The sequence below is a fragment of the Etheostoma spectabile genome, chromosome 21 (genome assembly GCF_008692095.1).
Source record: "Etheostoma spectabile isolate EspeVRDwgs_2016 chromosome 21, UIUC_Espe_1.0, whole genome shotgun sequence".
Lineage (NCBI taxonomy): Eukaryota > Metazoa > Chordata > Actinopteri > Perciformes > Percidae > Etheostoma > Etheostoma spectabile.
In genome coordinates this window covers 12,128,942-12,146,090 of record NC_045753.1, presented here as the reverse complement: position 1 = coordinate 12,146,090, position 17,149 = coordinate 12,128,942, and the positions used below count along the sequence as shown (strand labels likewise).

Sequence of the window (17,149 nt, the reverse complement as noted above, 5' to 3'; positions counted from 1 at the left end):
ATGTCAATAGTCTGGTTTTCTGTGCTGTCTAGTCTTCAGTTTTACTTCCTGTGTTTTTTAATATTGTGGATTCCTTTTTGGAAACCTGTGTTGGTTTGGACTTCTACTAAACACTCTCCTGCCTGTCTTTGCGTTTTGGTCCTCACTTTATGGAATTATCACAATTTTAGTATGTAGTAACTGCTAAATACTTCCTCCACCACTTAAAGGTACAAAACCATATTTACTTCTTAGCAGACATTCAGTAATTTTGCGGTTAAAAGCTTTATGAACACACAGCTACCAACCATTAAATCGAATTTTGCTTTTATTTTTTAATCTCTGCAGCAGCTGCCGTCCATCATGAGGGTTTTCCCCATCTTTGAGGACTTCCTTCAGTCCCATCGCATAAAGAAGCACTGCATCGTGCAGGTAGGCAGAGTACGGGCTAACCTGAAATTACAAAAAGAAAAATGATTGTATCTGTGATTCTATTTTTAAGCTGATTGAATGGGAAAGTGTTCCAACAGATCATTAATACATAGATGCTTACCTCTTTTTCAGATGACAGGTTGCTGTGAAACGGGTGTCTCTTTAGTCTTTCAAAAACTTGCTCAAAGAAGTCATAATACTCGTAGCCGTCGTAGGATTTCTGGCCGATGACGAAGGTCATGTCAAAAGCACTTATGGCACCTGGGTTAAATCTGCTGTTCAGGGCATAGGGCCACAAGTTATCCTGCTCAGGAAAGATGGAAGATAATATATTTGATAATTGTTTTAGTCCTTTATACAGAGTTTGGATTGTTTCTAATGGTGCAACAACCTACCTCAACTGACTATGTGTGTAACTGCTGTATAGAAAGTTTTACTCACCACACTGCCACTGACCTCAAAATGCTGCACCAGGAAGAACATGTAGTCCCCATTCATCAGACCCTGACGATCCGCCTCCAGCAACAGAGCCAAGGAGTCCTTGCGGTTTGTTAGAATCACAATCACTGGAGTACGGAGGGTCCCAGGACAACAGGACACATTTAGTAGCCAAATCATTGGTAAGAAATGTGGTTGTGTTTTTAGAAATCCAAAAACTACTTTCCTTCTTACCTCTGGCGACTGTTGAGATGAACTTAACATGTTCATAAACTAGCCGAGGATTGCTGGTATCAAACTTGACCGCGGCAGCCAGCTTGAATTTGTCTCTCAGCGGATTCTCAAAAGTTTTCCACAAAGCGTCAACTTTGTCCCAAGTGTTTGATTCCAGTCCCCCTCCGATCATCGCTATGTGATTCCATCCAAAGAACTCCAGGGTCTTCACCAGGACCTCCGAGCTTCTTTTAAGAGGTGGCACAACTTTGATGTAGGAGTCGTAGATGTCAGTGTTGTCCATTTTGGAGGATTGTCCCACAAAGCCGAACATGGGGATGTTCCATGTGGATGCAATGAGACCTGTGACCTGGAAAGCATGAAGATGATCCTGTAAACCATAAAAAAACCATACCATTCTGATCCTGTTGATGATATTCTAATTATGTAGTTTGTGGTGCCTTTTCATTCTCTCTCCCTCTTACTTTACCGCAATTATGATTTGCATTAAGCTTAAGCTATTCATTTATGATAGATTCACACACAAAGTCTCCACTTACTTTCAACTACTGGAACAATATGCTGGTGTTGGCTCGCAAGACTCCTGTAATCTCGTACAGCACCCACTATTATGTTGAAAATATGAGGGGGGGTGCATTGGAGGACTAAATACATAGACATAATACAACTATGACTAAATACCTGTCTTTATTTTTTTGCCATATTTTTTGGGGGAAAAAGATTTTTCTCATCTTATGACATAATTGTTTCATGTCTCTTGTTCACTACTTGCTGTTTCAGAGTAAATTCAGATGTGTCCTTATATGGGCAGCATATTGAGGTCATATAACTATAGTAGCACTACTGCTGTGTTAACAGTATACTGACCGCAATTTCAAGTTTGTTACTATAAATGATATGTATCTTCTGCCTACAATGCTATGCAAATTACAGTAACTACTTGTAAAGATGTTTTATGGGAGGTCTACTGCGCATGTTGTGGTGTTTTATTGTAAAATTTCAGTGTATTTTTTTTTCTTAGTCTACACTGATTTGTATAAATAGGGTAGACAGAATAACATCATCACAACTTTGGCATTAGACTAATACCACCACAATGCAAGAAATCCTTTTTTTTCCTGTATCAGTCAAACGCTACAACTCATCCACCTCCTGTCGAGAGGTGGACAGCAGAGACATGAGGTGCTGAGTGGCTCCAGCCTCCATTTCTGCTGCTTTGTTTAATCTCTCTCTTTATCTCTGAAATATTGTCTGTCGATCAATCAAACATTACAACTTTCCTACTTATGGGATAGTATGTGCAATATCACGGACATAATCACGAACATTTAGAATTAACCATGTAGCCTACGCTTATTGGTTCTTCCGATCCGATATTGTAGAATTAGTTATGTTATACTTCTCGTACTATTTTGGATTTGCAGCTGTTTGATATTTTACATTTGCACTTTTATCTTACTTTCCACTGAAACTGCTGCACAACATTTTCCCTCTGGGTAAATAAAGTTATATCTTACGTTAAAGTTGAGTCACCTCTCTAAAACTGTTGTAAAAACATTGTAACCTACTTGAAAGGAGGATCTATTGCAGGATTGTTGCAGTAGACTGCATTAGATTTAGCTCAGTGCAACTACAGTATTTCTTCAGTTTTCTCAAGTTTTAATTTGCATAGATTATTTTACATATGCCGCTCAACATGCATTTTTTTTTTTTAGCTTGGTGTACTTAATAAACTAGCCAGTGCATGTACAGTATATCAGTGTCACTTGCAGTGTTGGCATATTCTGCTCAGTCATTTCAATTTTCAGTGGACCACAGTCCTGTTTTACTCAGTATTTAGATATTTTAGTTAAGTAAAAGTAACATTACTGTGTAGAAATTCTTTGTAAAAGTCCTTAAATTACTTAAAGTAACAATATAGCGTGTTTTACTTTATTTAAAATTTTAATCTGAAACATAACTAGGGTTGTCAGAGAAAGGCAATTGAGTTAAAAATACAATATTTACAAATACAAGTACATATTAAGTACAAATTGTAGGACTTCTTATGTACAGTATGTGAGTAAATGCTCTTAGTTACTTTTTACCTCTGCATTTAAGCTCTAAAAAAGTAACACAAAAAACTAACAAATTGAATGCATGAATTATCAATTTCCCCATCACATGAATCATACCTCGGCTTCTTCAGGACACGCTGGACCAAATAGGGCAGACACATTTTCTGTCCACACCTGGTGAATGAATCCTCCCAGGGAAACTTTGGGTTTACAGTCTGTATCCATGTACACGAAATCCAGACTGTAGTTCCCCAGGAAAGAGGGATTAGTGTTCACCTTCTCCATGGCTATCTGTATGGCCGAGCCCAGCCGCAGGGCGCTGAAGGGGAAGGACATATTCCAGGGGGCCTGGAAGCCAATGATCAGCCTGTGAGAGCCGTTGGTGTTATTACTGATGACAGAGGCAGCCGTTAGTGTGAAGTAAAGCACCAATGTGTGCCTCATGCCAGGAGAATACACCGCCCTCAACATCGCGCTCATCCTATAAATTGCTTCATGTTACCGGGTTTAAATACCCAACTTCCCTGGTGATGCTGGACAACATGGTTTGGGAGGAGGAAATGTAAATATGTGTTTGAGAGTGGGAGGTACAAAGATAGCATTAAGTTCATGATTTAAAAAAAATAATAATTTTCTATTCATTAGAGTGTATTGCATTATGACTTGCAAAGCAGGCCCCAAGCTTAGATGTATTTTTTTTAAATACTATTTTTTGGGGCTTTTCCATTTATGATAGTGACAGTGTATAGATATGAAAGTGGGAGACAGATGGGGGGGGGGGGGGGTGACACACTTCAAAGGACAGCAGGTTGGAATTGAACCCAGACCGCTCCAGGTCTCAGCCAACATGGGGCGAACACTCTTACTGGGTGAGCTAGAGGCCGCCCCAGACATCTTTGAAGCAATATGGGAGGTTCAAGAAGATGTTTATTAGATTAGCCTCATTAAGTTCTCACAAAACAAATGTATGATGACTGTTTCTGTATTGTTTCATGGCTCATATTTATTATTCTTCAATCAAAATTAGCATGTAACTCTCATCTGACAGCTGTCCAGTGTCAAAGTTCATCATAATGTCTTTCTATCTCTAACAGGAACACTCTTCCACTGCACGCACGCACACACACACACACACACACGAGGGGAGTGGAAAATAGTTTTATTTAAAGAAATTTAATTAAGTCAAATACACAAAACAAAAATTCCAAACTGCAAACCGTGTTGCAGACCTCCTGGGAGTGTTATATGCAGTTAAGCAGGTTGAGCCTTGCTGCATGGCAGAGGGGTTCACACACCTGTGTGCACTTTAAGGTGCTAATGATCACAGCTGGGCAGATTGTGCATTAGTGGTGTTGCTGGGTTCAGCTCCTCTCATTCCCCAGGAGATCCCTGCTCAGCCAGGCTCCAAACCGCCTCTGCTAATCCCACCAGGTAACCTCTCAAAGCTTCTCCTAATTAGGGTCCGAGCAGCAAAGCTGCATGGACCCTATTGTTTTTTGCCAGTATTATTATTATTATTATTATTATTATTAGGGGCCAGTTCTATGCTGAACTCGATCAGTGTGATCTGTGTGCTAATTGTCCTGATGATGTGGCTACAACAGCCATCTAAAATTCTAAACTTGTTCTTTTACGCCAATAGAGCAGAAACTGTGCTCTACAAACTTTAGTTTCAATTGACCCCGAGTTTGGGTAACTACATTTCCAAACTGTCCTCCACAAATTCACCCTTTCTAATTTTGTTATTTATTAATTTTGTTTATCAAAAATGTATCCCACAGTGCATTCAAATGTTTTACTGCATACAGTAGTGTAAACAAATCCTGCAGTTTCTTCCAAACTAAATCTTTGTTCATGTAAAAAAAATCACAATATTTGAAGATCATTGTAGATTTGGTGTGCAAAAGTTTATCTCAAAGTGAATTTTAAAGTTTAAACTATGTTCTCATATATGTTTTGCTTTCAATGCTAAATAGTGCATTAATTTGGCATTTATTGATCTTTTGAGAGAACAAATTACAGAACTCACAAACACTCAATTTTCTAATTTTTTTTTTAAACAGCAGTTTGAAATTCTGTGCATTGAAATTTTCGCGCATGCCAGCTCCTTGTCTACTAGGCGTTAATCGCTCCCTGAGATCAGAGGCTGACTACGGCTCAATGGTTTTGAGTTTGAGCACCTGGTGTTGCAACGTTCTCATACTTATCTCTAATCAGGCAATGTGCTGTAGACAACCGCCCGGCATGTTTAAGTGTCTGTTAACACACCTGGTTCTGCTTGGCTATCGGTCCAGTTCCATTTTCTAGCAATGTCGTGTTAGCCTGCGCTGACTCTAACTATAGCTCCAATAGTTAGAGGAGTCATCACCTGGTCAGTGAGCTCAGCGCTTCCCTTCAGCCCTGACAGGTGTGAGTTCAAAGCTCAACGGTTGTAATCAGCCATTGCTCTTTGGACGCCTTCCCTGCGTGTTTAAAAAGCTCGGCCCGACCATCGGAGCAGCTGCAATGAGCCTTTACCTTCAGCTAACTGTCTAGGAAAAAATCAAATGAGTCACACGCGTATGGCGGGTTAGAAGTTCAGTGTTTGTTCAGTGAATACATGACGCTTTAAGTGGAAAAAATGGGATGCATCCGTCATTCAGTTTTAGATACATCTTCTTCTTAGAAATTGTAAAGTCAGATTCATGAGTAGGAAGATGCACCATTACTCACAGCATTAAACTGTTTTGTTTATGCCCTACTTGGTCTGTTATGAGCAGTGGCTTATGGTGACAGTCAGTTTGCTGTCTTCATGATTCCTCTTTGTGCTTCCGTTATATTCATTTGGAAGTATTCACCCTTATTTTGTAACATCTCCATGGTGGCTGCTGTCCAGAAAAATGTTGCATGTATGACTCATTTTTATTTTTTTATATGAACATTGAGTTCCCCCAGCCTGCCTATGGTCCCCCAGTGGCTAGAAATGGTGATAGGTGTAAACCGAGCCCTGGGTGTCCTGCTCTGCCTTTGAGAAAATGAAAGCTCAGATGAGCTGATCTGGAATCTTGCCCTTTATGACATCACAAGGTTACCTCCCCTTTCTCCACATTACCTGCCCAGAGATTTTTGCCCCCCATGAAAGAGACACTATGGCCTTCAAATGAGCAAAATGGCAGTTGGTCAAGGCCACACCCCAGCCTCCATCTTGCGTGTCACCTTCTAGTGGCTGTAATTCTGCACCAAGGCTGAATTTTGGGAAAAAGACTTCAGTTATAGTATTTTGGGGAAAAAAAGCGGATGGTCTATTTGAGTGATAAGAGTTTTGTGTCTTATGTGCCTACCAAACAACCAACGGGTTGATTAAACTTCCTGAGGGCATGAAAATTAGGATGAATCTGGTTGTTGTTGGACTCAAGTGCTCATGTTAATCTGCATTGTCCTTATGTAGACAAGCTGCATGGCAACTCACAGCCTCCAATCACCTGCTTGAATTTAATATCAAAGTTACGTGCCAAAGCACGTAAATCAAAGATTGTCCAACTATTCTAAACTGTCTGGTTTTCACAAACTTCCTATCAAATGTTAATTTCTTGATTACAGTGCCCCTTTTTAAGAGGCGTCATTAAAGTGTAAGCTGCTTGATTTAATATGTAGTCTATTGTTTAAATAAAATTGAGCAGTAAATGTGACGAAACTATTTGAAGCAAAAAAGGGCAAACATGTTTTCCAATTTTCTTTTGATTCCAATACGAGCAAACAAATCTTCTGAAACTCGTTAGAGTCCAGTCCTAATTCTTAGATTTTTGAATTAGTTTTGTTGCTCACGGTAACTGGAGATAAGGGTGACCTGTATCAGCTGCAGCATTTTGGCCTTCCTCTGACATTATCTTAGCTGAAATTGATCTATCTTGGCCTTGTTGTGACATTGTCTCAGTGTATCTTTTATGGACTGAAAAGTAATTTATTGGATGATAGAGCTGGCATTCTTTTTTCTCTTTTCTCTTAAATAACTAACCAGCATGATAAATTGCAAAACACACACTTTCATATCATGACATACAACTCGGAACAGCTTAAATAGCAGAGATTGGGTTCCTTTATCAGTGGAAGGGAGGTTCAAAGGTTCCTTTTGACTCTGTCCGACTGTTTTATGAGTTGTCATTCTGTGTCTTCCCTCACACCAGAGGAGGATCAGCTGTGCACACACTCCACCACACGCCTGCCGACTGGGAGCAGAGTGGAACACCTGAGAGGACCAACAGCCGGTAAGAGCTGGGCATTTAAATCACTACTGGATTTGTCAAATGAGTGTATGGTGTTTTTTTTTTTTTCTTTAAGTGTACATATGAATGAAATATCAATTATAGAGTTTACAAGCATGTCCATATTTTAATTGTATCCCCCCCCCCCCCCCCCCCCCCCCATTTTAAAGTCCGTTTTAACAAAACAAGTAAAATCCAAGAATCAGAAAATAAGTGTAATGGCTCTACAATGGAAACATGAATTAAGACTTTTATGATGTTCATAACTGGAAACAAGTGACCACTTTCTCTCTTACAGCATTAACTTTAAATGCTGTTCCACAAATGCCATAACCTATGCTTGTTCCCAATCAGACTCTGGGTATGTTCTGATAAAATATGTTCTCATAAAATAATTAACCTTGACCTTTAGTGTAGTTCACCATGACTGCAGACCCAATCTGTCTCAAAGGTCAACTAAACTTAATTGTATGCTTATTAATATTATTTAAAAACTGCATTTGTGAAACCTTCAGACATGTTTTTTAATCTCATGCAGTGTCGTTTTGTATCGGTGTATAAATACTCAAACATTGTGCTCCTATCACTTCAAGTATAGACTGCAATGGTGTTCATGGCTTGGACTCTATCTTGGAGTGATTATAAATAACTGTTGCACAATTCATGTTGACTTTGACCTCCAGTTATTATAGGGACAGTATCGAGCAGCGTCAAGGAGCTCAGAATTGCATAATAGGACTGTATATCTTAAATATTACAAAGTTGTAGACTGAATGTGGTTATGTCAAAGTTTCTCTTAATACAGCGTTTTTCTGCGTCCCAGCAGACATTGCACCATGGACGTCCTTTTCCAGGTTCTGTCGTCCCCCCTCCCGACCCCAGCCATCATCTCCCTGGTCGCCCTAGGAGCTGCAGTCTTGTTTTACCTCAACTCAAGACCCAGTCCCCTCCGCAGCCCCATTGACCTCAAAAAGCAAACTCTGGGCATCAAGGTAAAGAGTGCCAAGTTTTATTAGTACAGCATACTGTACTGAATAGTTTTCATATTAATTCTGCTCAACGTCCTCAGGATGGTGCAAGAAAAACTGCATTGCTTGAGGACAACAACAACCTGATGTCTTATTGCCACGATGACGCCAAGACCATGTATGAGGTCTTTCAGAGGGGTCTGAAAGTTTCAGGTGACGACATTTTTCACTCTGACTGATGGCTCTCACAGGACCGGCCTTCATGCCACTAGCAATTTGGTGTTGCCAGTATCGTTGGGATGCTGATGCGTGTGGAAAATGATAAATGGGTAGAGTAATGGTGCATTACATGGATGGTAAGAATAAGACCAAGTTTTTAACTACTTGAGTCTATAGTATAGTCAATAGTTTCCTTTTCATATACAGTACAAACGTGCACAGACAAAGTGGAATCTAACCATTGGCAAGGAAAGGTGCATTTTTGTGGATGGATGGATTGTAGCCGTTTCTAGTCTGTCCAACCAATTTATAGCCATGAAGGGAGGCTACATTCATTCCAGTTAAACCTCTCGGAATCAGCTTTATTCGCTAGGTATGTGGACACATACGAGGAATTTGTCTTTGGAGCATTGTTACTCACTGTGCTTACACATTTATACCAACCAAAACAGAAATATACACACTAATATATACATACTCTAAACAGAAACAATATAGAGGCATGAGTGCAATGAAGAGATCAATACAATTATTTAAATGTGCGTAGTGCAAGGGTACTGGGATAAAATAGTATTATTATATAACAGTATGAACAGTTCTGAAAAATAGGAAATGAGAATGATGAATAAATAAAATATATAATTGAGATGTGAGAGTGGGAATGATGAGTAATACTAAATAAGTGGAATAATACAGGTGCTGTATAGACAGTGTTATTGACCAGAACTGAACCTGACACTGGGTCAGAAGTCAGCTGTTCATCAGAGAGATGGCTAATGTATTGCTGTGGAGCTTTACTATCATTTAAAAGCAAACAGTTCACTAGTTGTTGGTTTTTTCCATGTAGTTTTTTAAAATGTTTTTACAGGTAACGGACCATGCTTGGGTTACAGAAAATCAGGAAGGCCTTACCAGTGGCTGAAGTACAAACAGGTAAAACAACATGCGACATTGCAGAGAAAAAAATAAATGTAAACAAAAACTGCTGTGCTCCAGCTGACCTTTCCTCCTCTTCCTGTGACTGAAGGTGTCTGATAGAGCGGCGCACCTGGGATCAGGTCTACTTCACAAGGGTTTGAAGCCGAACACTGACACTTTTGTTGGCATCTTTTCTCAGAATAGACCTGAGGTGAGTGGCCTTTGCTGATGCGATAATTATTTTTTTCTTAGTTTGAACAATGTAATGTGACTGCTGTCCCTCTATTTTTTTAAGTGGATTATTGGAGAACTGGCCTGTTACACCTACTCTATGGTAGTGGTCCCCCTGTACGACACCCTGGGTCCTGAAGCTCTTGTGTTCATTATCGACCGAGGTAATTGGCGCTTTTCTTGCACTCTTAATGCTGCTAATTAGAGTCCAGTAACTCATCGGTTACCACAGGGACCTGTGTCCTCTAATCTCTTAGTTATTTCTCACACCAGCTCCTTAAATCTCTGCTTCATTTTTGATTATGTAATCACTTCTCAATAAGACAGAGCATGACGATTACAGTAGGTCTGCTTATATATCTTTTACTCTGAATCTTTTTAAAACTCCATCAGTATTGACAAGTCTTGCCTCATGACGGCACTTGTGTCAACTTTTGCTATTGTAATCGTACTGTCAAATTTACCAGGCTGATACAGCTTAATTTTACGTCTTTCAGCGGAGATCTCCACAGTGCTTTGTGACAATCAAAGAAAAGCCGAAACACTGCTGCAGATGCGGGAGGCGGGCCAGACTCCAGTTCTCAAAACCATCATCGTCATGGACCCTTTTGACCCGGAGTTGGCCGAGCGAGGAACCAAGTGTGGGGTGGACGTTGTTGTGTTGCAGGATGTGGAGGTAATGCACAATTAACACATCAGTAGTTACTGGTGGTCAATGCTTAGCTTTTGCTCTGCACAAATGATACTGTAAGAAGCACAATCACTGAACACTTTTTTTTTTTCTCTCCCCTGTTCTCTAGGCTATGGGGAAAAGCAATCTTCAAAAGCCTGTTGTAAGTTTTTTTTTGTTCTGTTAATTCATGTAATCCATTTTGGCAGATTTAACAAGGTGGATGATGTGCTGATTACATGTTCTTAACAGCCACCAAAGCCAGAAGACCTTGGGATTGTTTGCTTCACCAGCGGCACTACAGGTGATGGATTTAGTATTTCATTTGCAAGGTTTTATTTTTATAAATCATTAAGCAAAGGAGGCGGGATCACTCTGAATAATCCTGTGCCGCCATGATGTTTGAATCTTACACCTGACGGCACAGACTGAGCAAGAGAGCAGCCAGGATTGAGTTGTTTTTTTTTTTTATTTTTATTTTTTTTTTTTATAAAAGCTTGAGATGGCAGTGTCTGTTGGTAGGTCAATCACGCATTCTTGTAACTTAGGGATGAAACCCAAAAAAATCTTTTGTGATCTCCTGACTTCTGCTCTAGCATCACCATGAAGTTGACATTTTGAGTGAAATCTCAACCATTAAGGATTACATAAATTTTTACTCATTCTTGTATCCTGCAGGATGAATCCTAAAAACATGGATGATCCTGATTTTTCATATACAGCCATCTTATAGTTCAGTTATACAATAATTTGTTTAGAGTGCTTGCTTAGAGCAGGTTAGCATGCAGCTCAACAAGCACAGCCTCAGAGCTGCTAGCATTGTAGCGGTGGCACAACTCATCTAGTGATATTGATTGTTACATTCAAGCCATTGCCAAATGAGTTGCCACAAAGCTAACGAAGAATATCGGCTCTACACAACTCTGTGTATTTATCAGCATGACTATGTTAAGAAGCATGACGTCCGGTGACTTTCCCGTGTAGAAACTCAAGTGAAGATAATGACCTCTTCTGAAGAGTCAATCTTTACTTTTTTAATCCTGTCTTTTGTGGCTACTAGTAACTGTGGCAGAGGGGTGGGGGTGCATGCGCAATCCCAGAAGGCTTGTATCATGTGAATGCTCTGACAATGTTATTAGACTTCCTCGTGGGGGGGGGGGGACAAACTATTTGTGAGTATGGATGGATTCTGAGACAAAAGGCCCTGGACACAGACCTGCAGAAGGCTCCCACCATCTTTTCTATATAAAAGCAGGACAGGCTTATGCATTGTCTTTTGTGGTCATGTTGTCTCTTTTCATGGTCAGTATGTGTCTAGAGTGGCATTTTGGAAGTGAAGGCCTGGCCCCCCCCAACACTTGAGGCCCCTGTGTAGGCCCATGCAGTAATCCATCAATTATGTAGTATTAAAAGTCAAATGTGTCCCTTCTGTTTTTCAGGAAACCCCAAGGGAGCAATGTTGACCCATGAGAACATGGTCTCTGATGCTGCAGGTGTCCTCAAAAGCTTTGATGTATGTTTTATAACTATTTAAAGGAAATGTTTTGGTGCATGTGTTGTGGGCTTACTGCTAACAAAGCCTCTGTGTCCAACAGACGGTACTTGTTCCATCTCCTCAGGATACCAGCATTTCATTCCTGCCTTTAGCACACATGTTTGAGAGAGTCGTACAGGTGAAGGCCCCTTTTTTATTTATTAAATCTCTAATTTTAAGCGCATAAGGCTTGTTTTTAAACATGAGACTTCAGCAGGTCACTTGATGACTTTTTGTCTGTTTCTTGTAGACCGTGGTCTACGGTGCTGGTGGTAAGGTGGGATTCTTCCAGGGAGACATCAGACTGCTGCCAGATGACATGAAAGCCCTGCAGCCCACCATTTTCCCAGTTGTGCCTCGACTTCTCAACCGTGTCTATGACAAAGTCAGTGATTTCCACTATTGGTTGGACAAAACTAACAAGTCTGACTTTCAGATGATCAGCAGATTAATCTATGATGAAAATCAATATTTATGAGATCCAGCTCATTTTATTACAACAGTAAAGTCCTGGATTAACATCAATGCATGAATAATCTGATTAATGGCTCAGGGGACATTTTTCGACATTTACTTTTTAATAGCAGTACGTTTTGCTGATTTATAGTTGCATTAAGTTTAACTTTTTACACTAGTTTTAGTACACTTTTTTTTTTTTTTTTTTTTTCTCAGAAGTAAAGGATCTGAACACAGCTGGTGATTTGCGTCAGACACAACGGCCCCCTCTTTCCTCTTATTCTGCTCTAAACATTACTTCAATGTTTCCTATTTCAAATCCAACATCCCGTCCCCAGGTTCAGAGTGGAGCCAAATCGCCTTTCAAGAAATGGCTGCTGAACTTTGCCGTGGAGAGGAAGTTTGCTGAAGTGAGGGAGGGCATCATCAGGAACAACAGCGTGTGGGACAAGCTCATCTTCCACAAAGTTCAGGTACGGTACCGCTCTTAGTGGAACTAATGGTAGATTATGTTACTTTAAAAGAAAAAGTCACTGAATGTACAACATGCTCTTGACTGCAGGAGTCTCTGGGGGGACGAGTGCGGGTCATGGTGACGGGAGCAGCACCCATATCTCCATCTGTGCTCAACTTCCTCAGGGCTTCTCTGGGCTGCCAGGTACTAACATTTATCCAGCTAATCCTTTGCAAAATGCTAAATTCAGTTCTCTAAACCAGATCTCCAACAGGGGATCCGGGGCCCCAAGGGCGTCCTCAGATACTGCAGGGCGGCCGCCAAATTGAATTTCTGAATTTTTCTCATATGAAAATGTCTTAACATGAATCCAACATATATTGGCAAAAATAAATCTGCCTTTTTGTAAAAAAGCAAACGCTGTTAACGGCCTTACTGGCCGTAAGACCTCACTAAGGTGACCATCCACAGATTTAGTTAACCCTAAGGATTCACTGTGCCACTTGTATTTTTACCATACTTGATAAAAACAATCCAAATATATTAAATGGCTTAGTATTCTATGCCCTAAAAGATGTGCAAAGGCTTTAGGCTGCCCACACCTTATTGTAGGCCCAGGTAAATATGCTTAATATTATACAATATTAGTAGTCCCTGCTTTAAATGTAGTATTTTCTGAAATCTAATTTGGCTTCTTGAAACATATAAAAAAGATGTTGACCTAGTTTCTTAAAGCAGTCATGTACTTGAGAATGTTTGGAACCTCTGTAAACTCGGAGGTGTTAACATGCAGTAACTCTTGTGTTTGGACGAGAGTAGAGATTGCTCAACAGCGTCCAGCTGTTACTGATCTCTTCATGTTCTTCCTCTCTGACTGGTACACTCAGATCTTTGAGGCGTACGGTCAGACGGAGTGCACAGCCGGCTGCACCTTCACCATGCCAGGAGACGCCACCTCAGGTATGCATTTCAACCTTGCATGTCCCACATTTGTTCTGTACTTTCTGCTACTTTATACTTAAACTCATTACATTTCGGACGAAAATATTGTACGTTTTTAACTCACTAAATTGATTTAGTAATTTTACAAGTTAAGATTTGACAGACATAGCGGGCTATAAATTGAGCGTACTGATATTTGATTGGTTTTTATGACTGATAATTGCTTACATTTTCATGTAAAATGTCATGGTTTCAGCTCAATCATGACATGCTGCATTTCCCTTGTCTTTGAAACATTAAACTGAATAATCTTGACAATGAATGTATGGCTTGATCAAGAAAATAACCAACAAATGAATCCTTAGTTGCAGCACTTTTATAGAATAAATAAGCAAGAACTCCTATGTGGTCTTTTACCAACAGGTCATGTTGGGGTGCCGCTGCCTTGTAATGTTGTGAAGCTGGTGGATGTTGAAGACATGAACTACTTCGCTTCAAACGGCGAAGGGGAGGTAAGATGATGGAAACTAAACAGGTGAGGTGCAGGAATACCTGGCTTCAAAGTGTGCTGCATTAACTATTGGCAGTTTCTGTTTGCAATGTTTCCATTAATGCACAACTGAGTTACTTTTTAATACTGAATAAAACGTAAATTTAAGTTCTGAAGCTAAATGTCATTTTTCTTAATGCTGGTTCGTATTTCTGCATTTTATGAAGAGCAAATCCGGTAATGCATGAACATGAAAGTGTGTGGTGTTTTTTTTTTTTTTTTTTTTTTTTTTCTCTCAAATTAAATTTTAAACCTAAATACTATGAAACAAATCTTGTATAATTTAAGTGTCAAGAGATGTACGATATATAGATTCTCCTTTCCCCATGTTAAAACCTTTAGGAATATGCAATGTTAAAGGTTTAAAGTCAAATGTGATCTACTTCTGTATCGTCTTTCTCTGGTCATTTCCAGGTCTGTATCAAGGGTAGAAATGTGTTCAAGGGGTACTTGAAAGACCCGGAGAAGACTGCAGAGGCCTTGGATGAAGACGGTTGGCTTCACACTGGTGACATCGGGAAATGGCTTCCAGTAAGAATCAAAACCCAGTTTTGTTTTTTTCTTGATGTAAATTTGGCAACTGCATGAGTACAACTACAAGCTTTCTGCAACAGATGCATAGTCTTTTGAATCTGCCTTTTAATCTCTTTCGTCAAACACTGAACTTAAAATATCCAATATTCCAGTTACTGGAAAAGGTTTTGAGAAACAAATGTCCCATGTTTGTCTTGTGAATAGAGTGGTGTTCTGAAGATTATCGACCGGAAGAAGAACATCTTTAAGCTGGCTCAGGGGGAGTACATCGCACCAGAGAAGATTGAGAATGTGTATGTCCGCAGTGAACCTGTGGCCCAAATATTTGTACATGGAGACAGTCTACAGGTAAAACGGCATCTTTGTACTCCGTGTATACAGTCGGTACACTCTCCCTCCCGCTGACTATCAAACTCTTTTTATCCTGTGCGACTGTAGTCCTGCCTGATCGCCATCGTTGTCCCAGACCCTGACGTCCTGCCGGGTTTTGCAAAGAATCTAGGGTGCCAAGGCTCCTTTGAAGAACTCTGCAAAAACACAGTAATGCTTTTTTCTGTTGCCTTACCTGTGTTCAGGAGGGCCTTCCCTTTCCCATGTTGTAGGAAAAACTAGTGGAATGCTTCTTACAATGATGACATTTCTCTGCAGGAAATAAAGAGAGCCATTCTTTCAGACCTGACTAAACTGGGCAAAGAAGCAGGACTCAAGTCCTTCGAACAGGTAACGGCTCCTCATGAATTCCTTAAACTGTATGTCTGTTATTTAAAGAGCTTAATCAAATCAGGTGTAAAGTTGGCAAGGATATTCTCCCAATAATCAGAATTTGACAAACGTAAAGAGTAACTCAACATTTTAAAGCAATACTATGTAACTTTCCCTCTTTGGTCCCCCTACAGGTTCTCATTTTAAATACAGCTCGTACAATCACCGCCTCGGTCCCCCCTACAGGTTGTCCCATTGGAACTAGTTCCAATGGGACAACCTGTAGGGATGACAGAAGCTGGGAAAGTTACATAGTATTGCTTTAAATTTCCAAACTGAAAGCATGGGAGGTCATCAACCTAATGAACTCTGGTGCTTAACATTTCACTAAATCTGGCTCAGTTCACCCTCTACTGGTTAAAATGAGCAGTTTTTGTTCAAAGAAATGTCTTGAAGTAACATCAACTCGTAAAATACAGATGGACAGTGGTTGTCACGTCTGACGAAAAAGGCACCCTTTGGCGTGTGTAGAACGTACTGGGAGAGCAGAATCTAGATGGGGTTTAGTGAGTCGTATGTAAGGGGGAAATAGTGCATAGGGAGGTTGGTCGGGTGGATGATGGGTCAAACACAGGATTTTCACCCAGGAGAGCGGGGTTCCTGTCCTTGACCGTCCCTCTATTCCGGCGTGTCATGGAAACATAAGCCCACCCACAAGCTTTTCCTTAACCTAACAGTCAAAAGGGAAGTCAATAGTCCGACCAAGACAATAACGACAAAGGCACATCACCAAGGGTCCATATTTTACGAGATGAGAGAATATGTTGCATTTAGACCGTGCAGATGTTAGACACTTGACTCACTGACCAGAAATCCCCCGACTATGTCCTCTTTACACCCACTGTCTTTTACTCCAGTAGACTGAGAGATGTTTATTCAAAAGTTATTACGCCAAGTTCAAATGGGCTTTTAATTCAGTTTGCATCTTGAGCCAAATCTTCTATCCAGATACTTTAACCCTCTTCACCCCCTCCTCTTCCTACCTGATGCAGGTGAAAGACGTGTATCTCCACCCAGAACAGTTCAGTATCGAGAACGGTCTGTTAACTCCAACTCTCAAGGCCAAGAGGAACGAGCTCACATCTCTTTTCAAGCCACAGATCGACAAACTGTACGCTAACTTACAATAAATGTATACACCCACATCTATGTTGGTTGAACCAGTCTTTTTGATTTAAAACAGTTCACCTGTTGCGCAGCAGCACAAACATCCACAACAAGACACTGTAGCTTTTGTCTCAGGCCTCTAAAACGTCAGACTCAGAAATGGCACATGCTAAGGACAGCTCGGTGGCTGTAATTCTGCACCAAGGCTGAATTTTGGGAAAGACTTTAGATATGGTATTAGTGGACCACTAAGGTCTTTATAAAAGCATCAAAAGAGCACAGTCATGGGAGCTTTAACTTCAGGTCAGTTTGTCCACACTGCCCTCATGTGTTTCAACACATGCATTGCAAGGCATTCTGTAAATTAAAACGGTTCAAACAAATATTGTACAAAGAGTTTAGCTTAAGATTTTCTTTTTCTTT

At 40.3% G+C, this 17,149-nt stretch overlaps 2 protein-coding genes across 9 annotated transcripts in view; one reads left to right on the top strand and one right to left on the bottom strand.

Annotated features, from left to right (window-relative positions):
* gucy2g (guanylate cyclase 2g) overlaps positions 1-3,605 on the bottom strand; it is a 12,723-nt gene extending 9,118 nt beyond the window's left edge. The window contains exons 1-5 of the mRNA XM_032501730.1: positions 3,258-3,605; positions 1,084-1,432; positions 868-977; positions 533-715; positions 288-432 (exon numbers count right to left, since the gene is read on the bottom strand). Coding sequence (XP_032357621.1) covers positions 288-432; positions 533-715; positions 868-977; positions 1,084-1,432; positions 3,258-3,584 — 1,114 coding nt within the window. The 5' untranslated portion in view covers positions 3,585-3,605. The remainder of the gene's footprint in view (positions 1-287; positions 433-532; positions 716-867; positions 978-1,083; positions 1,433-3,257) is intronic.
* Positions 3,606-4,423: 818 nt separating this feature from the next.
* On the top strand, positions 4,424-16,768 carry acsl5 (acyl-CoA synthetase long chain family member 5). Of its 8 annotated transcripts, none has more exons than XM_032501744.1 (22): positions 4,424-4,571; positions 7,304-7,384; positions 8,205-8,373; positions 8,451-8,562; positions 9,437-9,501; positions 9,596-9,697; positions 9,782-9,881; positions 10,215-10,393; positions 10,518-10,550; positions 10,640-10,691; positions 11,827-11,900; positions 11,983-12,060; positions 12,172-12,306; positions 12,716-12,850; positions 12,940-13,035; positions 13,719-13,791; positions 14,197-14,285; positions 14,738-14,854; positions 15,062-15,205; positions 15,296-15,397; positions 15,506-15,577; positions 16,612-16,768. In XM_032501744.1, the coding sequence occupies exons 3-22, from the start codon at positions 8,218-8,220 to the stop codon at positions 16,747-16,749; spliced, it is 2,052 nt and encodes a 683-aa protein (XP_032357635.1). In that variant the 5' UTR covers positions 4,424-4,571; positions 7,304-7,384; positions 8,205-8,217; the 3' UTR covers positions 16,750-16,768. The 8 variants fall into 8 exon arrangements, with proteins under 8 accessions (XP_032357635.1, XP_032357634.1, XP_032357636.1 ...); XM_032501743.1 differs by having other exon boundaries at positions 7,275-7,384; XM_032501745.1 differs by having other exon boundaries at positions 7,275-7,384; positions 8,187-8,373.
* Positions 16,769-17,149: the final 381 nt, after the last annotated feature.